This window comes from Euwallacea fornicatus, chromosome 23 (assembly GCF_040115645.1).
Source record: "Euwallacea fornicatus isolate EFF26 chromosome 23, ASM4011564v1, whole genome shotgun sequence".
Taxonomy (NCBI): Eukaryota; Metazoa; Arthropoda; class Insecta; order Coleoptera; family Curculionidae; genus Euwallacea; species Euwallacea fornicatus.
Genome location: NC_089563.1, coordinates 2,021,007 through 2,048,578, shown reverse-complemented (window position 1 = coordinate 2,048,578; position 27,572 = coordinate 2,021,007). Strand labels below are relative to the sequence as shown.

General features: G+C 38.5%; 1 protein-coding gene across 1 annotated transcript in view; it reads left to right on the top strand.

The window, feature by feature from the left end:
* The window catches only part of GIIIspla2 (Phospholipase A2 group III), a 39,396-nt gene that overhangs the window by 8,245 nt on the left and 3,579 nt on the right, over window positions 1-27,572 (top strand). The window contains exons 3-5 of the mRNA XM_066295528.1: window positions 7,710-8,039; window positions 10,198-10,308; window positions 10,375-10,488. Of these exons, the coding sequence (XP_066151625.1) occupies window positions 7,710-8,039; window positions 10,198-10,308; window positions 10,375-10,488 (555 nt within the window). The remainder of the gene's footprint in view (window positions 1-7,709; window positions 8,040-10,197; window positions 10,309-10,374; window positions 10,489-27,572) is intronic.

Here is a 27,572-nt window from a genome sequence, read left to right as displayed (position 1 = left end):
TGTCCATTCGGTAAGAGTGCACGAGGCGTTCAATCAGCAGTACCCCATACGTTCGGTCTGATGGTACGACCAAATGTACATTTGGGGACAGAAGCGCGGTACGCGTGGTGCTGCTTGAGGTACAAGTCCCAACTTAAGATAAACACAGGATGGTCAATAACAGCCGACATGTCGAGGTATTTGGCGAGTCACTATCTTTATCTGAATCAGGCATTTTTACTACTTCTCTGTTTGTAAGAAAGTGGACAAATGAATGACGATAAACGGCGAAGCAGGCTTCTTCACTATGTTAAGCAGTGGCAATGTTCAATTCTTGGTGAAGTGAATGTCGAGGTGCCCGGCGAGGTGCGATCCTTCACTATGTTTAGAAATCAAACATTTCATCAGTGACTGCAAATGGAACGTAGGCTTTCTTAGACTATGTAAATATAGGAATTTTTTCCAGAACTGCTGAGATTTTACTGTAAAATTGCTTCCGACAGGATGGAATTTTTATTTAAAATCCGTTCAAATTATCCGGGAAAATGGGATTAATTTGACGCAGTTCCTTAGATTACTTCTATGGGACCTATTGAACACCCCTTTTTCGGCAAAAGTACAGTTTTTGCACCATTTTTTCTTAAATTCCGAGAGTATATTGCAAAAAAGGTGAAAATCTACTTCAGGTATTTTCGGCAAAATTGTTCCGTTAGTTCCACGTTCACAACGTGTGCTTTTCAGGGTCTCGGCAAGGTTTGCTCCATATAGGACCTGAATTGAATTTCAGCCATTTTCCCTCAAAATGCCAATATTTTTGTGAGTCATTGTTCTCTCAATATTTAAACTCAAATTGGGTTATTTATCCTCCGAACATTATCCCAAACATTCAGATGATATTTCTCTTAAAAAACTCCAACATTTTCGCCTTTTCAAGGGATTATTCCAAAAGTATTTTCGAAAGAAAACGAGGACTAGTTCCACGAATACCAACGAGGGTTAATGCACAGTGCCTACCTTCATGGGTGCTTTTTTACGGAAAATAGACCTAAGAGGAAACATTTAGCGAAGGCGTGTCAGCAAGAATCCTCTCGCTTAACTGTAACGAAGTGTAAAAGAACTTCGTACTTACCGTTTCGGTAGACAATGATTTTACTACCAACGTGGGCACAATTTCGTGTCGAAACGGCATTAGACGACATCTTACTTACCATGTTATTTAAATTACTAACGGCGGATGAAGTTCTCTATGGGTTATTCAACACTTTCGCCACACTATGTGCTTGTCTCGAATTGCGAATGGTTTTAATATTGATAATCCGGCTCAAAGGTGCCCGGTACGAAAAAATTGGTACCTACTTCTAGAGGTTTCGTGTGAAGAGAATAATTGTGAAAGTCTCACTATTAATTATTGTGGCAGGAATATGTCTGTCAGAAAGTCACGATGATCCCTTTAAGACCCTGATAGGATCAGAAGCAGCGATTAACGCGTCATGGTGTCAGGTAACAAATTGTTGTATGTCTAAGCTTTAGAGGTCGAACCAAAACCCCAGTCTCGTTATAATATTCTTGCAAAAGAGGTCTAGATTCAAACTGTGTCAGCTGCACCAAATATATACGTTTTTGTAGTATAAATTAGAGTTAGATGTAAATTCTTCACATTTCAAATACTTCGTATTCAAATGCGAATGTTTATTGTTATCAACATTGCTGGAATATGGCGGTGTCTCCGATATCATAAGATTTCATACTTTTCATGAATAACTAAAAACTTTTTAAAAATAGGGAGACTCGCAGTTCACCCCATAGCCTCTGAGGGGGCATTCATAAAACAAGTGCATCTCGAATTAAGTTGTTTGAAAGGGTGGTAGGCACACAAACCCGGATGAGAGTCAAGTCATTCGATACCCTTGCTGGAACTGAAAAAGGGGTGGAATAATAAACGATAATTAATCTGTTTCAATTGTAACCTGCTATTGACTGGGTTCAAAGGAATTTTTCGGGGTAAGTTTGGATCCCTTGGTGAATTGTTCAGAAGGGCTTAAATGCATTCGGTGAGTGGATTTGAAATTAGAAGAAATTAAAACGTCAGATCGTTTTCAGTTGTAAACCTAAACAGCATGTCTGGCGGAAAATCAATAATTATTTACCTACAAATCTGTTATCCTCAAAGTTTAAGTCAAATACTTTTTGATTTCTTCTTCAGATACTCATTTCTGAAAAGCTGCTTGTATTAGAGCTTCTCCTGTTTCTGAAACTTTGGATGAGGTTAATACCAGGTGTCCAGGCAAACCCCGAACATAGGAGATCAACATGGGAAGTAGTTTTTTTTGCGCTTGCGCGGATTATCTAAATGAAAACTTTTACATGGAAGTCGTAGTACTCAAGACTGGCCATCATTCCGAAATTTTTTCAATCTTCCTAATTGCAGCCGTTTTGGCTGGAAACGCCTTCGGATTTCGATAATTTGAATGTCCCGCGTAATCGTTCGAGGCCATTGGTCGGAGTTAAGGTCGGAATTAAAGAAACTCAAAATCGCCAACAGCATAAGCGTAAAAGCCCCATGTCACATGAATCTTTTATTTTTTTAATTTAACCTTTTATTTAAACGCAACAAAGCAAAAGTGAACATAAATAAATTAAAGAACTAACTATATGTTAGAGTTCAGTCAAACAACTAACTGAACGAGAACAGAAAACTTGAACATTGTTTGCGAAAACATTTACATCAATTGCTCGAAGAGATCACTGATCAATCTGACCAATCGTGGCGTCGAAAGATCACGCGGGACGTTCCCTTTTTTGAAATTCGGAGACTTTTCGAGCCAGAACGGCTCTAATGAGAAGATCGAAAAAATATCGGAATGACGGCCGCCACTGAACACTATGACCTCCATGTAAATACTTTTACAATTAGATGATCCGCGCAGGCGCAAGAAAATAAAAACCGATTTTCCATGATGGTCTTTTCGGTCCAGGGTCCGCCAGGACAGCCTGCATGTGCGTAGTGTGAAATGTGTGACTTTCCGGCACCTGCCCGGTTTCGCGAGGAAAACGCACTTTTCACGCAAATGATTTTCCACACCGTTGTTTGGTTACAACGGTATTACGTTTCGTTCCATTCATACCTCAATGCAACTGTACTTGGGTTGATTCTAAGATATTTTACATAACCCAGAGGTAGTTTGCTTTCAACACTCATAGTTCTGACCACCTAATTTGCATCTCCCAGATGGCTATCGGTGGTCATGTTTAAATTAAGCCATACATTAGGGCCGGTCCGTAAATGCCATTTTTCAGAAACCGTTTATGGGCACGTTCTAATACACATGTCCGTCTATTGTCGGTGAATTTACATAAAATCATTACAAAGTCCGTTTTATCGACAGTGTTCGTGCGTCGATCTCGACTCAAATCTCCTGTGTTTATGTAACGACGGGCACTTTGATATATTTTCAATGGTTTTTTCGTACATGGCATGCCCGTAGATGCTGCTGAAACCAAACTAAGCATTTTGTTTAATTATTGACGTCGTTAAACTAAAATGCATTCGACAGCATCTTGTTAGCCAGAAGAGAACCTGAACGTAAGTCTATCGACCAATTAAAAGAATTTTTATTGGTACATGGTGTGTGTTGGATCTAATTGATTGTCATTAGAGGACACGCATTCCACACAAATCTTCTCGCTGGTGTTACTTCATTAAGAGGAAAATTTGTTCTCGAAGGCATTTTCTCACATCCAAGAAAAACGGCGGCATCGGGCAGTTTACCCTCTTAACAACCTCCTTCTGCAGGCTGTCATAATTAATTATACTATCGATTAAATTGAAAATTAAAATGTAACTAATAGGCCGCCTTTAAGGGGATTGCAGCCGGTTTTTTCTCGACATCTTGGAAGTTGAATAAATCTTGGTTAGTTTGATCGATTGCCCGCTTCTGATCAGATAATCAGAATGAATTTGTCCTCGAGAAAGTGTTGAAAAAATCATCGATTGTTATCTTAGGTTGTGCTAGATCTTTCTTTTCTCTCCGTTTCGTGTCGGTTTAGAGAGGGGGGGGGATGGAATTTTCCCCCGCAGCTAGACGATGTCACCCCGGAAGATAGCAACCCCAATTTAATACATAACACTGAAAATTCTTTGCACGGTAAATTTTCCGATCCCTTATTACAGTGATCGGGGTCGTACCGGAGGGGGAGGGGTAATATTAAATTTCAATAGAAATCAGTTTTTACTTACCGAAAATTTTGAATTATTCTTACTTGAACCTTGCTACGCAAGGGAACTTGGTATTTGACGCCTCGTTGAAATGGCAAACCTTACAGGCACGCGTAAGGGTCGGGGTCGTACTGGAAGGGCCAAAAAAATTCAGTTAGAGTTAAGTCTTATATCTTCATAGATTAATACGGAAGCAAATTAAAAAACGGAAAACTGCCCAAACCAATAGTAGCGACATCGTAGAACCAAGGGTGAAGAATAGTGAAATTTTTAGTGCCACGTGTATTCCACTTGGACGTTTATCGCGGAAAATTTTTATTTTTTGGCAACCGTGTACCATTGTTTCGCAATCAATTCTAGTCTTGACAAATTTCCGAATTTGCTTTAAAAAACCGTTTAACGGATTGATTAGTTAAAAAATATCTAAACTTTGACGCCCTTCTCGACGCCTTATGTGCGCACGAGTCGTATAGGCCACATTAGCTTATCTGATGACATTGCCAACATAAACCATTGGACTCTATGTTGGACCTCGTTGAAAACTCATCGACAGATAACTGTATAAAACCACCCCTAGGGTAGTTGAGGTCATCACTCCTCTCATGACGTTCAGTTAAGCAGTTGTGCTGTAAGTCTGGTCGAGTTTATGTTAGTTCTATCTTGTAAGACAATAAAGTCGTTTTTAAATTCTTTAAAAAAAAACTTTTAATCGAGAAGAAGTAACTTAGTTCGTGTTGTAATTTCAGTATTTTTCGGAAAGGGCATAACAGATGTAGCCACGTCTAGCAGATCGTTGTGACACGGATCATGCAAAGATCTGGAGCGAAACTCTTTTTTTCCATTGTTGCTGTGGCCAATGGTTATGGAAAAAATAGTATTTGTAGCTGGTAAAAAAGCTTTTTAATCAGTTGCCCCGCCTATGGCTCGTGCGCGCCATTTAATTTTTTCGACAATTTAAGAGCTGCTTTCCTGCCTTGCAAAGTAAATGATTATAAATCAGCTGCCGCTGCCCCTGCTCTACGCTCTATAATGCTCAAAAACCATTATCAAACGTAATTTATTTAACATTTTATTTTCAGACTCTTATACGTTATTTGCACATATCTTCCAGCAAATTGCCAATAGACAGACTTAACTAACCTCTATTTAAACAAATAATCGCATTCCAGACATTAAACATCTTGAAAATCCGAGGTACAACAATAACGAAATTAAGGCGAAAACCAACAAAAATTTGATTTCGACTTTTGCTTCAAATACAACGTTTTTGATCAAATAAACGAGACACACATCATAATAAACAGGCTAATTCTGTCTCTCTCTCTGATTAGTATTATTGAACTGAATTCGGAATAATAATTCTGAGTTATTAGAGTAAGCTCTTTGTATCGTAAAGCTTTCTGCATCATAAACTCCGATACATCAAAGTCATTAATATCAATAACCCGATGATGCATGGTATTGGAGTCATTGATATCGTAATATTGGACATTGAATTATATTTGAATAAATGTAAATAATGTGTATTATGATGGTTTTGGCACGCTTTGGCTGTGCAGCTAATCACATCTGTTCCGAGACGTTGGGTGTTCATATGAGAAGATAAGAGAAAATGATATTGCACTTTTCTTTGAAGCCGAGATTTTCGAAGAGTTTAAAAAGTTTAAAAACGGCTTAGATCATGATAATTGTATTAAAGGTATTGATATCCAGGAAGAGTCATAAAAAGGCCAATTTCGGGATAGTCTCAGAACGCCGAGCGGGAATGGGAAAAGGTAAATCGCACCGCCTCAAGGTACATTTTTATTGGTCTTGCCCATCATGGAATAAATTCGCGTTATTCTTTGCTGTTGTTGTTGTTTGTGGACACCATTCTCTGAATTCAGTATCTGGAAACTTTGGGATATCCCGCTGTCTTTTCGGGGTTAGTCCCATCCTAATGCTCCTTAAGACATCCACCCTCCATCGAACTTTTTTCGCATCTGCGGACAATTTGCCTTTGACCTGAAACCATCTGTGGTTATACCACACCATTTACCATGAAACTGAAGGAAGATGATTTAATTTTGGTTTGAGTTGCGCATCTTAACTCCTTCGTTTTTCTTAAAATGCGTTTTTTACGGCAGTAAAATGCCGTTTTCCAGCTTTTGTTATATGAACTCGACACAAAATCCATTTAAGGGGAAGAAGGAACATCGCGTAATTACGAGTTTAATAGAATTGAACGACGCTTTACATAAAGCTGACTACGGTAGTTTGACATGCATATGACAAGTGCGTGTCCGATTTAGTACCTGAGAGGTTGGGGACATTCTCCCTAGTATTTTTTCTGGAACCTGAAAAATATCGGGGGCTTTTTTAGCTCACCACAGAAACCAAAACGGAAATCCACCTTCCGACTAGCCGAAAAATGCGAAAAGGTTAGGAGAACCAGCCAGATGAAATCTATATTCCGATATACCTATTTCGAGACATAAAACCAACTTCTTCAGGCAATTGGAAGATCAAGTGTTCCGAAATTATGTTTCTTAGGGCCATTGGGCATGTAAGACGACTCACAAAAGACATTAGGTACACCAATAGCGGCCGCGTTAGTAGTCTGCAGTAGCATCTGGAGAACACGGGTTGAAAGTGTTGCTAAACGCACGAGTGTGGGATATACGCATGAGCCGCTAGCGGGGGCGGCCGTCACTCGCGGGTGCGTTAGGAAATTTTCTTGGGTGTTATGGCAAGGTCCTATGACCGTGCAAAAAAAAAATTAAACAAACAAATTTTATCGACCGGAACCGGTCTAAGGGGTCATTCCAACGCAAATCCGGCACTGCTTCGGCTCTGGCAACGCTGCAAGAAACAACAAAAAGTTAAAACTTGAGGGATTTTCCGTGCTTAACATGCGATTTGTTCTAATTGATTCTGATCGCTCTTGCTCTATTGTTGCATGGGACAGATGGTACGTTAAACACGAAAAGTAGCTTGAAACAAATTCTTCGAGATCTCGAATTTTCGGATATTGTCCGGAATCGATTTGTTCAATCGAGCACACGCATGCGATTTAGCGGTCCCGGTGTCCTATATTATTCAAACAACAACAATCTTAATCTCACCTTTTGCGATATTTGTTTCCCTAAACCGCTATGTTGACTAACGATAAATAATGCATAAGATGACATTTTCCCGTATACGTCAATCCTCATCGAATCAACAATAGAAATCGAGCGTTAACTTTCTATCCTTTCAAGTAGCGGTTATTATTTATTGACACGACCTATTGAAGCTCAGCTAAAACAAACCGTAATTTACAGCATTTAATTTGTAATGATAGCCCATTAGCAAACTGATTAGCATAACTTAAAGGCCATTAGATCACCTCATGATAATAAGATGTGAATAGCGAGATTTCACATTAGCAACTGCCCACACACTACAGCAACCAAGAGATAGTTATTGCTACTTAATAACAATTCAATATCACACGTTTTTAATATTGGCAATAAAAATTATTATTTGTTTGCAGGTCCATGAACAAACTCTGCTTCAGACAACTCAGCGATGGCAAACACATGATAGAGCTAATCTACGATGATCAACATCAGCTTGTAGATTGCGAGTTTGGGCACCAGAAAAGCCGGGTTAAAACGTTCCTACGTAGCTTTAGAGACGATTTGAGAAATTTAATAGTTAATTCCAATGTTAGTGTTGAATCCCTCGATGGAAAAACATTGCCTGAACAATATGGATGGTTGAATTACACATTGCTCAGGAAAGAGTGCCATAAGAGACACATGCAGATGAAGAAGAAGCTGAAGAAAGAAGCGGAGAGAAAAGATGATTATTGGTTTGAGAGGTATGTCTGTAATGTGAGGATCCAAGTAATTATATTGCCTACTTCACAGCAATTAGAAGAACAATAGATCAAATTATAGGTATGTAAAAGAGTATTCAGTTACCAGCTGTCAAATCGTTTTATGTTTCGAATGAGATATCGGTTAGGCAGAAGAAGGCCTCGTCATTCTGGTTAAGTGCCTTTTGAGTCCTAACACGCATTTTCTGGTGAATTAGAAATTCTCTGCAAAAACTTTTAAAATTAGAATACTTGTGTTAATTCGCGTCAGTCTAAACTTCACACAAAAATCTCGTTTACGTTACTTGAATTACTCCAGTTCCTATAATTTTATGTCGAAATTCCCCTGAAATATTGATCTTAGGCTAATTCTGGATTATTCCTGAAACAGGTTTTGTTTATTGTTTGGACGAGGCAAATGCGTTTCCTTGTGAGCTTCTCAAGCTAGACAAAATAGTCGGTTCGTTTAACCTATAAAGAGGTCAAAACTACCATGGAGAACTCTCATTCTCATATTTTTAGCCATATAGGCAGACTTCGGAAGTACGAGAATTTAGGAAGATATTGCGGTTTTGGGGTTTTCTTGCAACCGATACTGCTTTGAAGTTCTGCTCGAAGGTTGTCTGATCATTTGCGTGAAATCTAGGTAATCATCCAAAAAGGGAAATAGGCAGATATCATCGTAAAATTTAGGCCTGATGAACGGTCGCAGAACTCACATTGATCACGATATTTCCTTGTTGACTCACAATTGCAATATTGGGCGCTGCCAGAATGAATTTGATCGCACTGATATTTCTGTCAATGCCTATGAATGAACGATCGTACAGAGCTGTCGCAAGTACATGGGATTTTGGTTCGTGAAGTTCTCCTCTGTGTACAATGCATTGCGCACATTATCCGCAAATTTTAGAACAGCACGAATTCGTGTAATTTTGATCGGGAATTTTTTTAAATGCCGAATTGCATTCGTGAATATTGCCCTAAAACGTATCGACGATTTTCAAATTTTTGGTTATTTTAATTTTAATTATGTGACACATGTGATATGCTAAAATTTTCCCATAAATCACTGGCTTATCACGCAATTTAAATAGCTCGCTCACATTTAAAATCATAAAAAATTAAAGTACACATACACTTTTTCAGTGCTTTTTTTGTACGGGGCCCCTAAATTGTAAACAAAATATTGATTTTTACTGTTATCATTACTTTTTAGTGCGCCTCTGATAATGATTATATGCATTACATGGGCGCAGCATTTATTTTAAGACAATCGGAGAATAAAGGGAAATAAAAAAAAACCTGAAGAGGTGTTTTCAACAATAATTGATTTAAGCCCATAAATTATGCTTTTGAATTTGTGAGTAGCAGCGGCCTTCGGTGCGTACGTCTCTGACTTTGAGCTCATACAAGAACCTCGGAAATTCTTCTGCAATTCCCTATAATTAAAATATGCACACCCCAATGGTAAAGTGTGAAAAACTAAGTGGCGTAGCTGGTCTTTAACATAAATCGTTTAAAGCTAATGTATGCTCCAAATTTTCCCTACTTTGTGATTATCATTCCCCTTCAATAAGTACGCTCCTGCTTTTGATCACTTTGATCCCAAGGCTTCAATTCATCATCTGTTCCATAATCTATTAGAAATAAAACACGCCTTAAACTCAATAGCCCGAGTGTTGGTTTTTAACGGTAGTTCTCTAATTTACACACATTTCCTACGTTTTACGAGTCGCACATACTCTTCAGTAGATGTCCTAGCTAGAGAGTACTGTTTTTTTATCACAAGAAAAGTCATCGAAAGGCACACCCAGGCTTGATATTCTGTCGGCCTGGTAGCGTAGAATTTGCCGCGGCCCCAACCCACTAAAACCTTCGGCAATGGAAGAACCCTTTCCCCCAGACCCGGAACCGTCCCTGAGGCACACAGAGACGTACATATGTAAATATCGTCAATCAGCGGCGGAGAAAATGGATTGTTTCCCTTTTGCCGAACCCTCCGTTGCCATGGCTAGACCTCTGGCCTCTGGCGTTTTTTTTTTTGCCGGAGGGCCGGGGGAAAGGGGGTCTTTTTGCGGCAATACAGATAAGCCATTGCTGCTGTGTCTAAAGCTGTCTTCAAGTCTTCTTTCTGTGACACAAAACCACTTCCTTTCAGACCCAAACGAGACATATCCGACCTCTTCAGGATACCCGGCACCAAATGGTGTGGCAAAGGCTACTCTGCAGATAAGTACACCAGGCTGGGAGGATTTTCCAAAACTGACAGGTACGTCTCTCCACCCTTTCCGATCATCTCTAGGAATTCTCATCCAAGAATTATTTCGGTTTGCAGGTGTTGTCGCAAACACGATCTCTCCTGCCCTTTCTGGATCGGAGGTTTCGAAACCAAGTACGGCCTCTTCAACTGGAGGATGAATACGTTGATGCATTGCAACTGTGACGAAAGGTAGGGCAGACATTCCGACCATTCCGCTCTTTATCGAAAGGGAATAAATCATCCGATAAGTAAACAAGGAAAGTTTTTGGTTTCTTTCTAGATATTCATCATCACGCGTTAATAGCAGTTAAATAGTCATAAAGCTGTTTACTTAACGAGTAGTTGAGCAAACATTTTTCGGTACTGTTAAGTAGCGTCTTGCTGCCACAGATGGGTAAATTTGAAGCGTCAATAGGACTGAAATTACGGGTTAAAGTTGGCAAAAGTTGTTGGACAAATAATGGATGATTCGACATAAAGGCGTTCATAATGCATAACCAGAACAGCATAATTGACAAATAGGAGAAAGACAATAATATATATGGTAATGCATTCAGCTGGGCTTTGCTCGTACATTAAATATTTACACGAGGAGGAATGGAATGAAGGTAGTGTTCTAGTATTAATTGAACATTTTAGTAAAGTTCACGGCACGTTTAACACCTTTAGTGTTTACACACTACTGCGCCCACTATTTTTGGGCCATTTGTATTCGTTGCGAGATGGGGACCGAGTTTACTAGGTACCGTCAACGCTCTCGCAGGACCTGCAAGACTTTTAGGGGGCCCTCATGGTTTTCTCTAAAGTAAAATCATCATTTAATTAGCGTACTTAGAAATTAGCTTCCTTGCCTCTGCAACGTTCTTGTATCTCTTGGACACGAGGAAGATCCCTCCTGCAGCCTTCACGTTGCTTCCTCAACGTATTACGAAAACCCTCTTTAATTCCTGATGCTACACGCGCATAATAAAATCCCTTCAACAACTTCGTTTTGCAATCGCTTGAAACGTACCTACTCAGCGATGGATCGTTAATCAAAATTAATGCTCTTTTGATGTCTTCTTCATGTGACCATTTCTTTTTCTCTTACATCCCACAAGTGACAGCTATCGTAAATTATTACCATAGATAATAAATATCCGGAACTTTAATGTGAAATCAACCCTTAGGCCACGAGTTCTACGTGTGTGTGCTCGAAAATTAGTAGCAATTTTAATCTAATTATAATAGTTTATTAGGGGGCTAAGTCGGTAATAATTACATATTTTTGTGTGTAAGGACCTACAGGACAAGTGATCTTACGCACGATTTTAAATGGTTAAACATGCTCTACACTACGCATTATTGATGAGGCTCGAATTGTTGCTCATGGACACAAACATGCGGGCTAGTTTATCTGGAACTGATTCGCTCAGTTTACTATTTCAAAGATAAACTGAATTTAGAAAAATTAATTTTTTTTTATCAGTCAACAGTGCTTTGCTCCTTCTCAACATCAATTATTTATGTTTTTTGCGTATCTTACATTTATTTGTGAGATTTTCCACTTTGGAATTCATTGGCGTAGACGTATTTCAGACAATTTGAGGGGGGTTCGAATTAACCGAATATACGAAATTGAGCGATTTTAGCATTTTAAGAATGCGGATGTATCTCACCAACGATTCAATAACAGAAAGTTGTGAACGCGAATGAAAGCAGAGTATTATTAATATGAATCGGAAACCTTGTTTATCGAAGAAACGATCAAAAATGTGAAGGTGCAAAATGAAATCGTGACTGTTAAGGGCCTAAAGTATTTCGGACGCGTAAGCCAGCGGCCCGAATGAACATCGACTCAGTCCGGGTTGCGAAACGATGAACATTTGAAATGGGCCATCGCTCCTCACGAAGACCGGTACTCGTGGGTATATGAAAACTGCAACCAGTGGCGCCGACGAAGGGAGGCTCTGAAGGCCCTTCGAAAATTTAAACAAATCAACGGTGGCGACAGAAATGTTATTCGAAGGCCTCTCCATAATTTTTATAAAGAAAACACGGTACCTACCCTAGAAATGATCCGAGAAAAGCTAAAAGACCAGTTATGCTACAGTTGTAATTGCTTGGCGACATTGCGAGCTATTATGCTGGATTGCGGCTTTAAATATTTAAAAAAACAATTATAATATAATGGGGGCGATGGTGTCACAACGAATAGTTGGTATGCGGAGAGAATATTTACGTAAAACTAAGTGGTATCGACAGCTAGGAACACATATAGATTATTTAGATGAAACTCGGTTCACTAACGACGGGATTAAATATGGTTGGGTGGACAATTTAAAAAAATGCAGTTTAAGTAGTCCACATTCGAAAGGCAAACAAATCGATTATTATTCCGCACGCTGGCAGTGGGGGGAATTGACCCGTGCCAAAGGGCTTGTCCTTGTCTACTAAAAATATAAGCGAATTTGCTACACACAACGAAGATGTAACTGCTCAACCATTCGAAAAATGGATCACCGTCCAACCACTGCCTTCAGCTCCTTTAACTCAGTCATTGGCATCGACGGCGCCTTTTGTCGTTACCGGCTGCTAGCCAAGACCCTTAGCAATAGGACAAAGAAACAGCACACAATCAAATACATATATAAAGGACGAAAATGCACGTATCACAGATAAAAGACAACAGAAAAGAATTATCGAACGCTGTAAAAAATATATAAAAAAATTAAATTTCAAAAAGGAGTGTAGGGACGTGCAATTTCGTTGCTGCACCCTGTTGTTGCATTTTCAACTCAAACGCCATCATTTTGGGGAACCACCTGTAAGTGGCGTAGTTTTTGAAAATATTCGGCAAGTCCATTAGATAATATAGTATGAGCAAATAGTGTAGCTCATGAAGACTTTTTTTTTAAATCATGTCACGATTTTCTTTTAAAAAATTTCGTATAATTTTTTTCCTGAGGGGTTGGAAGGAGGGAGTTAGCGGGAGGGGGGGGGGGGTTAGTTGCCCCTCGCTAAGTACGCCACTAGGCAGTATGACCAAAGATAAGACGTACGCATATATTTGAGAAGAAGTATCAAGTTCTATTTACTTAGGAATTATTTTATTGTATCACTTGAAAGTAACGTACCTGAACTCGTATTTGTCTTCATACACTTGGCACAACAGCCCTATAAGTCACAACGCACCTGACTGGTGTGAATTTGGAGGCTCAAGAGATATTGATCATGACAACGGTCCAGTGAACTCTCTAAGGTGGTTGATATTTGGTAATTTGAAATTGCAAATTTGCCACTACCAGTGACATGGCAAAAGCAAGAAATAACGTTGAATCGGTTTTAGTTGCGGAAATAAACAAAATACGGGATATCCCATTTGAGAAAACTGTATAATCTCGGGTTTCAAGAGAGAAATGTAGAATATTTGTACTTTGACTAATTGTGATAAAAATTTGAATCTAACTGAGTAATGACATACTGGGTGATCCACATGAAAAATCGATTAGAAATTCGTCCAAAAAGCTGAGTTTTAGAATGTCTTTAATTACTCCTCAAGTCCACAGATGAATAGAAAAAGTGTATGCTCGACAAATTCGTATTGCAGACTGCAGTATAAGCGCCGAATAAAATACAGGGTGATTCTTTTTAAGAAACCGAGTGTCCTAAGTCCGAACTCGAGCCAGGGTTAGGAAATTACTGAAAATGCCGATTTTTAAGAATTGTTTTCAATGCAAAAAAAATTGTATCGGTTAATTCAAGTTAGCTGCCGTATGAAATACACGGTGTCGTATTCGTAAATATCGACTTCTGACTTCTGCTCCTATGACGCAATTATTAGTTCCTCTCAAGTAACAAAAGTACTACTGACTGTTATGAGTTCTGGAAATATCCACAATCTTTAAGAGATAAACGGGGAGACGTCTGTTCGCAAGTTTCCAAACGCGCCAAACTCGACTGTTATTTATTTGGGGTCCTGACACAACATTCCAGAAGGGCGTTCCGGACGATATTCAAATTAGGGCGTTCGGTGATGGTCCAGAATCCAGCTTCTCTTCGTTCTGCTCTCCTGCTGCGGCGAATTAAAAATTTTAACATTTTAATAAATCATTTTAATATTTTAATTTTACCAGTTTTAATCGGCGAAATTTTAAAGTGTCTCTAATTTCGAACACGAATTGTACCCCACATTGGGTTTCGGATTCGCAGCCAGGATCGATTTCGTGTGAAACACGTAAACAGGTGGCTCCGGGGAATTCTCCCCAACAGATGTTCTCCTGCTAGCAGTGCACCGGACATTTTTAGTTCGTCCTCATCGGGAGGCTAAAGGGATTAAAAATTCAATTAATTAATAAACCCCAGTTACGTGAATTGAAATAAATTATATTAAGTATTTTATAATGTTTTATAATAATAACTAAACGCCTCCACCGGCGGAATTTGATTCGCGCTGCTAGCAGGAGAACAGGAACACAGGAGAGTTTTAAACGAATCTCACCTTTTAAATACGACCATGAAAGCTCAAAATTGGGCAACGAAAGAGAATTTGACTTCTGTAATTGCATTTTTACTTAGCTAAATGTTGATTTTATGGAATTTTAGTGGGTTTTCATGATGGATTGGAACGATTTTGTATTTGGTAAAACGACAATTATGATCAAAATTAGTTTCCTACTAAAAAAATTATATATTTTTTTCCTGCAGACGTGTTTTTGAGAATTAAAAAAAAATTTTTTTATTAGTTAATATCTTGCTAATAGTAACTAAATACGAGTTATATAAATTTAAAGTTTCTTCTCTGCCCGATCAATTATTATTGTTCTTCAACCCCGAATATGGATTATCCAGAATATTTTCGAGCGGAGGAGCTTGCTACTATTTTACGCTTAGAATTTTTCGACAAATTCTCGGTACTTCCTACAATTTCAAAAAAAATCCCTAGATGCTTTAACATTCAAAAAAATTTATAGGATTTTTTCTGTGCCTTGCAGGATATACCTGAATTCAAATGTTTAACACGAACTGAAAGTTTAAAAGCAATTTTAAGGATTCTGGAGCCTTTGCCATATCTCGGAATTTCTAAATATCTTGGGATCTACTAGACTTGCTTGTCTCCAGGAAATATCTTTTTGCGCATTGTCCAGCTTCGGATAATTTGGAAACTCTTATATTTACCGAGCATCTCGAAAATTTCCTACGAGTATCTAAGATATAATTCACCGTTTCGAAATTTCCTAGAACTTCTTAATATTTTAGAAAAATTGCTTGAATTTCCCTAGAAAAGAAAGAAAACTGCATAAATTCTTACAGATTGCTCAGCATTTTCAACGATAAAAGAGCCCTGCGTTAACTGAATATCTGGCGGTTTCTTAGGAGCTTTGAGGGATTCTGGAACGTTTGAGATTCCCCAATATTTTTAAAAAGACCGAGTCCGTTTTCAAATTTGAGAAGAATCGAGGAAAACGCAAAAAGTTATATGAGCGTCGCATTATATGTTGGAACGAATATTTTTGATATTAGCAAAAAAATCCAGAGATTTCAAATTCTAGAATTTTTGCAAATCTTTCAAAAATTTCAGAATTTCTTATCCGTCTCGTAAGATTCAAGGAAATTGTAGAGTTGTCTACAAAATAAATAGGGCAAGAGTATACATAGCGTTTTCGCTTAATTACTTCGAGTCAGAGTCGTGGTTCTCGTGTCAGCCATTTAACCAGGCGAAGCGAATCATTTTTTACAGCCTAGGCAGTAAAAATGGCGTTTGCTCTCTATTTTAGGTTATGAAAATGTAACATTTTGTTCGTCGCCGGAAAAATGCCTTTGATTTTACCGTTGGCACCGATGCCGATTTGCCACTGGAGCTTCCCTGGGTACGAACAGCTTCCAGCACAATTACAAATTACATACATTTTTTAGTTATTAACGCAGAAAATGATCGATAGATTATTGTGTAACTAGCCCCAATTATGCGACTTTCAGTGCCCAATTCTTATCACCAATCAATTAATCACGAATTCCAAGTAGCAAATGTCCCATTACTAATCACGTTTCTATTTAAATGCTCCAAAGTAAGTTGGCGACACTTTCTTCTTACACCATTACCAGAAGGAAGAATCGGATAACTCCATCGTCCGTATCCCCCAAGTACTAACGGCACTAATGACATAAAGAATTATCAGCAAGTGTCCGTCTTAAGTGGCAGTTAACAGGATTCCTGCACTAGTTCATTAGGTGGTACCCAGATAAAATTAATTGCAAATTATGTGAGAACGACGCTTAAGATTTGTTAAATGGGTTTGAAGGAGTGGATATTTTTTAGTTTTCTCCTGCACGCCACGGATTACAAAACTGTTATAAAACTAATCGTTCGTTAGTCTAATAAAGCATTTTTACGGCTGTTTGTGAGGTCCAGGCTTGATTGTAGGTGTAGCAATGTGTGTGAGAAATCTCCGAATAACCAATCAATACCTCAGGGTCGTTAATTTTTTTAATGGGACAAAGTGTTCATTGTCACTTTGTACAGATTCGAAATGTGTGCGTTTGGCCAAAGTGTAATGATAGTAACTCAGACCCCTGACTGTTCGAGAGCTTCGAAGGAATGAATACCTCCTACATATTTTATATTAGGACCAACGTAAATCACACGTAATAGTATTTCGTGTAAAATAAAAACACGTAAAATTTACTGTCCTGCAACGGGACTCTTACACTGACCATTCCGGTGCAGTAAAATTTACTGCACCTTGGAAACAAGCTCAAAAAAGCAGGGATGCAAATCGTAGAGTAGAGTAGAAAAGAATATCTCACGGTTTAGAGCCATTTATGGTATTGGGGGAATTAACTTCTTAATTTGCATATTGGATTTTTCGCTTGGTTAGACCGAGGCGTCTGTCGCCATAAACCCAGATTAAATCGCCATCTTAATTAGGTTAATAATAACCTCCTATAAGATTTTTCTCTTTGGCCGTCTGCAGGCTTAAAATGGATTTTTATTGGCGGCAGTAAGAGAGGCGTTTATTGTGGGGTTTAATAACTCGTAAGAGGTCTAGTATGCGAGATCAAATAATGAGTTTTAACATTCAATAAGGAATTTAAAGTCGTATTTAGTAATATTTAATTATCGGCCAGTTGATACTGCTAACTGCTAGTAAGTCGGCATATGTTTTGTAAGCATTTATTTTAGACTGCCCGGGTAAACTGTTTACCTTGCGTCGCGCCATGCTGATTTGCGGTCGGTAAATCGAACATTACAGTACCGGATATCGTAATGTTGTCGAACAACTTTACAGGGCTCCTACTAGGAATCTGTGGTTCGAAAATTTGCAGTCGTTTCCATTACTATTCCCTTATTTAAATTAAATATTTTCCTTTTTCCACGGCCATAGCGGGCGCCAATTTGAACTTAATTTATAGAAACATTCACTTTTTTGCATTTAAATAGTCGGATATTTATGAAATAAATGGCAAATGCATTTGACACTGGCAGGTTTCATTAAACAGCTAATTGCCTTCGAGTGCGTTAAAGTGAAAAACGTATACTATTTGCAATAAAAGTCTCGATGCACGTCACAGCCTTCAATAACGGCGACGTTGCCACATTGTGAAAAAAGTAACAGCGAGCTCGAGAATTGAAAATGGGTATTAAAATTGAAATTTTTAGAACAGGAGCACATTGTAGGTGTACGCAAAATTGAAACATTTTCAGTTAACGTTCAGTGCAGTAAGTGTGGGTTTTTGTTAAATCTCGATTTGCACTGATTTGCATATTTCCTTATTTATATCAGTAGCTTTTTTCTCTGTATCAATGGTATTCTGGAATGTTACTGTCTCGTTAAAATAAAAACGTCAAAGCTCCGTTATTAAATTTAGTATTATAAGAAGTTGCGAAAAGGCAACTACTCAGCACTAGTGCCGGAAATGGGGCAAGCGCCTGCAGGCGTGTAAAAAACGATTTGAAGCCGTGTGTTATGGGTCAAGGGACAAGAGTAGAGTTGGTAATAATTCAGCTGTAAATTGCCTTTTACTGCATAAAAAAAAGCTTTTTTAGTTTACAATTTGTGCAATTTTAAAGGGAACAAGAACTTTTTTTCAATTAAAAGTTAAAAGGTTTTAAAGGTTAAAGAAATGAGTTAAAAAATAGTGTGATGTATAGTTAATCATTTTATTGCGCAAAAAGCTATAATATGAAAAATAAATTGTTAATTTTAGTTTTTCAGCTTAGTAAGCATTATTAATCTTCATCAACACATCTGTCATATCGCTTCTTTTTGAACCTCTGTTGCAAATGCCGCACATCCACTACATACAACTAACGCATTAAATCTATTGTCGATGGTCAATACGTAAAGTGGCATTTACAGATGGTACACAAGTTGTTGTCGTTACCAACATTACTAGAATTATGTTTGACGGATTTCTTCATTCTGCTTTATTCCGCTTTCTGCTTTAGCTGCTTGTCATTAATTATCTTTTCTTTAGCCTCTTTGACAGTTATTACTTCTGCTTCCGTTGCAAGTTTTTTTTCCTTTCCTGCATCTGACCAAATATTTGACGTAACTGAGGTCTAATATGCATTTGTCGCAGCTACTAGTCTGTACTTGCCTCCTGTACCAATATTTCTAGACTACGAGCGAACTAGCGCTTTTCTCAAAAAATGTTAGAAAACAATCTACGATTTCTTTTTTACATGCAAAATTTAAATGAAAAAAAAATTATATCAACCAAAAATTACGATTCGTAACTGGATATTTCGCTAAGAAATAAGGCACTTTAATTCGGACTCTGGACTTGTCCACAAGTCTTTGTTGAACTGTGACCTAACTGATTCATTCGTACAGGGAAAACCCACAGACAATCCACTACACCTACGTCGTTGGATTGAAATCACTTGTAAGAAGATTTCTAATTGATAAGTAATACATTTTTACTTTTATTACAATAGGGGGAACGTGTTAACGCACTTACTCCGTTGAACACTTACCTCACTGCGCCATATCTGATCAAAATCACTATAATCATTACCATTACTTTCCTAACGGCAACGCCGTAAACTAAGATGGGGTGTCGTCAACCTGACCATAATAAAATTCGAATTTAACCAATAACTACAGGTTTAATGGAAATAGCTTTAAAATCGTTTGCAATATTTGTGATAGTTGTAAAGTAAGATGAAACACTTCATAGCTTTTTTTTAACATTATTTTTTCCCAGAACAAATATCGTTAAGGGATAGTGTGAGATGAAAAATATACAACATAGGTCTATTAGGTAATGCTCTAGTATTCGTTGACATTTTACAGACTCGACCCCTGATGTCCCTCACACGTGAAAAACTCATACTGTGCACGTTCTACTAAGGACTCATTCGCTCAGCTAGTTTAATAGCTATTTTTATGAAATACTTGGGTCGACGTATTTTTTGAGCTTCATGGAAATTTAATACAGGTATCTCCCTTCGACATATATTTTTTGACGATTTTGATGAGGAGTCCTCACGTTTTTTGAAGGTGTGCAACTTCAGTCAAGAACGAAATTTTCCAAAATTCTCTTGAAAGCATTCAGTCAAAAGAGGCATCTTGAAAAGCTTTATAAACCTCTGAGCCCGAGGACCCCTGAATAATAAAAATTGCGTCTGAATGAGCCGCTTCCGAAACTCCATTCTCAATTTTTAATCCTCCCATTCAAGAAAGAACACCTTCTCCTTGAAAGTTCGAAATGACAAGAACCTCCGTTTCCACGAATTTCTTGAGATCGCACGAACTTTTAGACATTTTGAGCTTTTAGCTCCTCAGCCCTTTCGCAGCTGACTGAAATGTAGCATATTTATTTATTAACCAGTTACGAGAAATCTCTAATAATGGATGTTGGGAAAAAACAGATCTGCCGATTCAACTCAGTACTTCAGAAACAAACCAACAGGTTTAAGAAATGAAGAGATACTCAGAGAATGAAGTAAGGAAGGTCGCGTTTCAAAAGAAAGCTCTTCATAGCTATTAAACAGAACTGCTGCTACCCTTACTTGTAGCAGAACTGTAGGGGTAAAATTTGTTTTATCACAGGGGGATGGTTTTTCCAGTAAATTTTTTATATGAGACATATGTAGGCATTAATTTACTGTAAAAATTTTGATCATGGTGACATTTATTGGCGATGGGAAATCCCTTTGATGACGTCTCCTGCCGACAACTCCGTTGTATCTCTCGCCTCGGCTGCATCATCTCTAATTTCACTGATCAAGAATTTAAGTTGTTTAAAGGTCTCTTAAGTTCTTATGTAAACCGTTGATAATCCCACTTCTTGCGTCAAACGCACGCCATTTCCTTTGATGTTCAAACTGCCTGCAGATTATCGAGAAATGAATGGGATGAAATAAAATTAACAACCTTTAGCATACATAACAAGGTACTGCAATTATCTAATACTTCCAATATGACACTTCCTTAAGCCACCACAAACCAGCACAGATAGGCCTTAATTCCTCAACTTATAGGCGCCAATCTAGCTCTTCTGGCAGCCAACACGTTAAGCCGATTTTCTGCGATAGGATTACGCGATATTACTGTAAATTTGTTAGGCCTTCGGTACTCTCTGTCTCGTAAACGTCTTCAGACTAATGGTACCCCTTTAAGGTTAAATATCCATCTGAAAACGTTTTATCATGGAGCCATGTAAATCATCCGCAGTATAAGTGTCCCATTCATCATTTGAGAGGCATCATTAAGAACCCTTCAGGCTTATGTGAGTGTGGCAGTAGCAAAAACTTAAGTGCGAATTATAAGGATAATGACACAAGATCTTAGACCACTTTTTTCAGGGAGTAATATTGAGAATTTGTATTAGAGATTGTGTAACAAGACTTAACGTCCATTAAAGTGGAAAATCCCGACGTTAACTGGACTTAGACAAATCCCTAAAAAACAAAAGCGACACGAAGGCAGTAATTGACACCAAATCGTGCTAAGTTGACCGAAAAGGGCCTCTGCTGAACGTCAGTGTTTTGTTCTGTTCTTTTGCTCTTAACGAGCGGTTTTCTTGTTCGACTTTTTTCTGCTTTTAAATGCCAATTTACTTTGACGCAACGAGGCGAACTTTAGGCTCCTTAATTACACGTTTCAGCCTGAGGGGTTATAATAAGCATGTGGTGTTGCGGAATTCTTACACGAGTGTGACCTAGAAATATCCAGATCGGACAAAACCCTTGGAAAATCTGCAGGGGCATTAGAGAGGAAAAATCAGCGAGCCATTGTCTTCTTTTCCTTCGAATGAACCATCATAATTGGCATAATTTTATTGATAAGTCACAATTTCGAGGGTTTTTTCCTTTCAGCTGTGAAAATCAGAGATTTTGCAGCTGTTCCAGGGACAAAGGCAGTTTCGACGTGAAATGAATATTGGTTGTGTTTTTTCCAGTGAAAGGACGATAAAAACCTGGATATCAAGCCACAAGGGTGAAGACAATAAAGGCGAATTGAAATGGCATCTTCGGAAGGATATGCTTAGGAACCAGAATCAAATACGAAAAGTAATTCTTTCGAGAAGATGGGGAGACATGTGTCACAAGCGAAGGAACGACCAATTCCGGGGCGTTCTCTACACCTTCACTGTGCATTTTCCCTTCATGTGCTTATCTATTTCTTCACGTGTGAAAATACCGGGCACTTCCGCACGTCCGAAAATGAAAAAAGACCACAGGACCCGATTTACACGTGATTACAGATGCGAATGATGCCATATACTTTCGATAAAAAACAATTCTCCATATTCGGTATTCGCAAGGAATGAACTGCTCAGTTTTTCTCTAAATCTGCCAGTTCGGGTTGCACAGCAAATCTAATTAATTAACTCGTTCGAGGCCTAAGTTTGGAAGACACAATTTAATTGACCTTATTTGATAGAACTTACCGCACCGCAAAATCCATGTCGCAACGTACAGAGTGTCCGAAAAGGTCATCTCGTAAAATGTAGGGGACATGGAGAAGGCTAAAATGGCGTTAGTGCTTTATGTAAAAAAATCCCTAGCGGCCTTCGTTAACAAGTTATTCACTCTCAAAGGAGTTAAAAAATTGCTGTAACTTTCAAACAATTATCATGGTAAAAACGAAAGTTGGTCGGTTTCTATAACTGTGCTTATTTACATATCTAAACAGATGTTTCATGTGTCTTCTTTATACAGGGGAACTCGGAATTTCTCAGTCCGACTTATTAATTTTTTCAGTGGGTTAACGAAATCACTTTTTCCATATCTGGATTTTTCATAATTTTCCAACAAGAACCTCAAGGAATACCTCGCTTTAATAGGTATCCTGTGCCGTTTGCGAGAAAATAGCATTTTATTGTCAACGTGCACCATACACGCCAACAATTTGAAATTAAATAAAATAACAGTTTATCATTAAAAAAAATGGTATGTATTACAGCTAAAGTTATCGAGAATTATTATGAGCATGTTGGACTGCAACCCAGCAGCTTCGACAGCATTACCTTCTGCAAGTCCGAACATTAGATGCATATCTGCATACTCCTCGTTGCTAAACTCCAAGATATTATTAAAATAACTAATGTTTATGACCTTGAATGTTGACATGAACATTATATATACTATATGTATTAAATAGAGTATCCAAGATAAGAATCCGCTGCGTGAGGATCTCTAAAACTGTGAGAGACACAAGGTCAGCTGAGTTGGGAGAGTTCCGCTGTGGTGAGACCGTGTACGTGGCCGTTTTCAAAAATGAGCTTTTTTGGGGTTTAAGGTGCTTCTAAAAATTGTTAATAATTTTTTGGGACTTTGCTTTTATCCATCTTCGCCGCCGCAGGATAAATCGAAAAAAATCATTTTTTCTATATAGATGGAAAGAAAGCGCAGTAAAAATGATTTTTTTTTTGTTATTCGGTTTCCTCTCACGTTTGATCAGTTTCGATATAGATTTGGACTATCACGGTGAGAGACATCGTTCACTCGAGGTGAAAATTCGTCTGCTACCTGTGGCAGTTGCCGTTGTATGTCTTCCATGGAGATAGGCTGGAGGCGATTGATTTGCTGTATTTTTCGAATTCACTCCTGTTACGTACGTTCTCCCATATGGCCCTACAAGCACGATCAACGAAGCGTACATATCTGCTACTACATCACCTCCATGCACCGAATAAAGATGTCGAAGGGCATTTTTACATACCGCGCACACAGACAATAAAGGCCCGACTCCACCTACGCTAAGCCCAATCCCGAACGGCAGTTTATTAATGGCGATACTGAGTTAAGATATCATGGCCCGTAAACAAGTGTGTGACGCTCTGGACCGGAAATATGCGATAAAACGACAATGCGAATATTCGATTAGTTTTTTCGAGCGATCCCGATAAGTTCCAAACTCCCCCCTCTATTGTGGAAACTGACAAAGTTGGGGGAAGGGCGGCAGTAATTCCAGGAAGGCGACGATAATTAAAATTCCTTCCACGACTAAATTTCCTTTTTTTTTTTTTGTTCACTTAAATGAAGCCTTCATTATAAGTCCGGTGGTGACCCCTTTATCTAATTAAATTAAGTTAATATGCTGGTCAATGCGGTGGATAAAGACAAAAGGGCGGAGGAGCAACCGGTTGGGAAGCGGCCTCAGGTAAAAGATGGTCCCTTGTCGCTTATTTGAGATTCTGATACCAGATCTCAGATAACGCTTTATAAATTATTATCCTTGTCACAAGTGCTAATACTTGCGGTCACAGAATTAATTGATGAAACTTGAGAGAGTGCAATGTTGCCGGTAGAAGCCCCTTCCGAGCCCGACTTTCGACGAATTAGTAGACGATTTCGGACATTGACTTGCAACAATGGGGATAAGAATCTCTATAGAGAGGACCCTATTTATTGTGTGCCCCTGTCAAATGTCCGATTTTTCGGCTTGTCACCAAAGGGACCCCTTGCCGGTAACAAAAACAGGACGATACGCATTTGTAAACGTGTTCCACACCTTTAATTTACAACTTTACAAGTTCTCCGGAACCCCCGATTGTTTGCATTTTCAAGTGTTTTTGTATCTGCAAGAGGTTCCAATTTTCAATGGTCATCATGATCAGGTATCTTCGACTTCTTTTAGCCTTCATTTTAGTATGTATATCAATCACCACTCAGAAGAGGTTTTAATGTTCTCGGGCCTGAATTGCATTCTTTCTTTGTAACGTGGCGGATCGATTTTCTGGAATGCTAATTTTTATGAAGCTGAAATAACCGACTGTAATTACTATGCTTGTATACCCGAAGCACCTAATTAAGTGTCTGAAGAACAATATGTTCTTCCACATTGGTCTATAACGTAATGCTTGAAGTTTGCATGCACGTTTCTTCCTGTTTTGCAATAAAATCTGAGGAAAGTCATCGTTAATGTGCGGGACAGTAATTGAAGAAGGCTCCAGGGATATACAGATTATAGAAGAATGAAGGTATTAAGAGAGAAATTACATAGTTTGGTTATTTCGGAATGTGCTACGTGAGGAATATCAATGAGGCGAAGGTTAGAGCGTCTGATCTTATTGAATACTTAAAAGTTTAGATTCGCCGTTTTTCCATTAAACGAATTTATTTGAATCTTACATCCACCACCAGACTGTCCAGATATGGAAGGTTTCCAGAGCTAATCTTGGTGGCGGATTTTTTGAAGCAAAATTATATTGAATCCTTTGTGAAGCTTTATGAACTTTTACTAGAAGGTTTAAGACATTTTAACTAATTTCCATATCGTTTGCGTGACTTCCATTCTGAAGTATTTCAAAAATCGCGAAAAAAGATGTCAGAGAGAACCATGTCTGAAGTACCAAAAGGGACAATACAATCCGATTATGCCAGGCTTATGAAGCTCCTCAAAAGGGTCCATCTGAGCTTCATTTAGAGGCAATTGCCCTGCAGGCTCCCGAGGTATCAGAACACAAAGTTTGAAGTATGAGATAGGAAATTTTGTACATTTGTGATATGCTTGATATACCAGTGTAGTTTCTGCATTCGACCTGGATATCATATAGTCCTGGAACCGGGAAAACACTCTTAGGAGATTTGCAAAACGAGGATTAAAATGCTCTATCTCAGAAATTGAAAGTGCGAATTTTTCTGTGCAGGTTAAAAGTCTCCATCGAGGAAGTACCAACCCGAAATGTATTTCGTAGTCGTTTGAAAATTCCTGGAAATGTTTTTCTCCAGGATTGTCATACGCACATACATCGCTCAGTACGTTTGAGGGAAGTTGTTCAGAAGCTGGCATGAAACTATTAAGAATTTGGTCGAGAAATTGGCAATGAATGATGAATTGAGAAATTGTACGTTTAACGGATTTGTTTTGACTTGCATGGAGTGTCAATTTAACTCAATCGGGTGAATGCTGCATCGGACCCGAATCTCCCAATCTCTGGCCAGTGGTTGCTGAAATTAAATTTCAATGTGAAAATCGCACTTAAATTTTCCTAAAGCAGAGAAACGTGAAATAGATGAAAAACAAACAGCAATTTTAAACGACCTTAACCATAAGGAAATGATTCTGCACCAATCACAAAATTATTTCTGCTTATTAACCTACTTCGGTGCTGCCATAATAAACATGATATATCGCGTAATAATAGGCCTCTCATAGACGTTCAATTGATATCCATAACAAGTCTCAATGATTTTCTAGCAGGAAGATATGAAATATTAGGATTTAAACAACTAATAGGATTAAATCTCGACTTCACGATCGGTATCTTCGTGTTTAATTGAGCGAAAAATTAACTTGACAGCTCCGTAGATTGAGAAGTAATGAGGCTGTGAACGATGCCCTTAAAAGGATTTTAACTTTCGATATTGTCGGCTTTAAATCAATCAAAAGTATCGATACGCAGAGCGGAATTAATTATTTAACAGATATTAATTATTGATTTATTCGTTTAAGGAAAAGGCACGTTACACTGGAAGTTTTTCAGGAATAACTTGTTTTTGCTTCAATCTCATTGGTTATGTGATAATTGACACAATTGCATAATATTATGAGATGAGGCATTGGTTTTGCGCAATTTTAGCACAGCAGGGGTTACGTGCATTTTTGGAATTCTAACCTCATGCTGGTGCGGACATTCGTCCCTATTTTCATCATTTATCATGACTTTTTAGATCGGCAGATAGTGCGAGATTTTGTTTAACTGAAATTAGTATGATTTATTCTTGTTAATGTGTACTACACGAGAAGAGCTCGGCAAGAAAGTGCCATTGGGGTTGCGTAGAGAAGACGACGGAAACGATAAAAACAGGGATCTATTACCTTTTCATTGGAGCCTGAATAGAGCGAGGATTGTAATAAGTGCGTTTAACCATGTGGGAATTTAAGGCGGGGGACAGAGAGAGAATCGGGATTTAAACTGGCAGTGTGGCAGGAGAAATGAAGCACGAACACGTACAGGGGGTGGACAAAATAATATGAAAACCTGAAATATACACAATATTTATTTATTTATAAGGTGTTGGGCCACCATTTGCTTTTAAAGCAGCTGAAATTCTTCGGGGCAGAGATTCGTAGAGGGCCTGAATAGTTTCTAATGGAATGTTGTCCCATTCTTGTACCAAAACATCCGCCAATTGCTTCAGTGATGTTGGAGGTGGAAATCTGTTCCTCGCTCTCTGTTCTAAAATTGCCCATAATGGTTCAATTATGTTGAGATCTGGGGATTGTGCGGGCCAGGGAAGATGTTTTATGATATTTTTATGCTCCTCAAACCAAGACTGAACTTTCTTGGCTGTATGTATGGGCGCATTATCATCTTGGAATATGGCAGTATCTGGTAGCAATATGCTACTCATTATAATAACTTCGTCATTGAGAATATCTAGATATTCATTGGCAGTTATCCGGCCAGCGATTTGAATGATAGGACCAGCTGAATACCATGATATTGCTGCCCAAATCATAACGGAACCTCCTCCATGCTTGACTGTAGGAAGCAGGCAGTCCGGATTGTAGGCTTCTTTTGGGCACCTCCATACATAAACTCGACCGTTTGTAGGAAATAATGTAAATGACGATTCATTAGACCAGATCACATTCTTCCAATCATCAAGTGTCCAGGTTTTGTGCTCGTGACACCATTTTTTTCGCAGCTTAGCGTTGACAGGCGATATAAAGGGTTTCGCAATTGCAGCCCTTCCATAAATGTTAGCTTTGTGGAGCTCCCGACGAACTGTTTTTGACGAAACCGTATTACTTAAGTGAGTGTTGAGTTCTGCTGTCACTTTTGCCGCGGTAGTTTTATGTTGTCTGGCCACAATTTTTTTTAATGTTCGT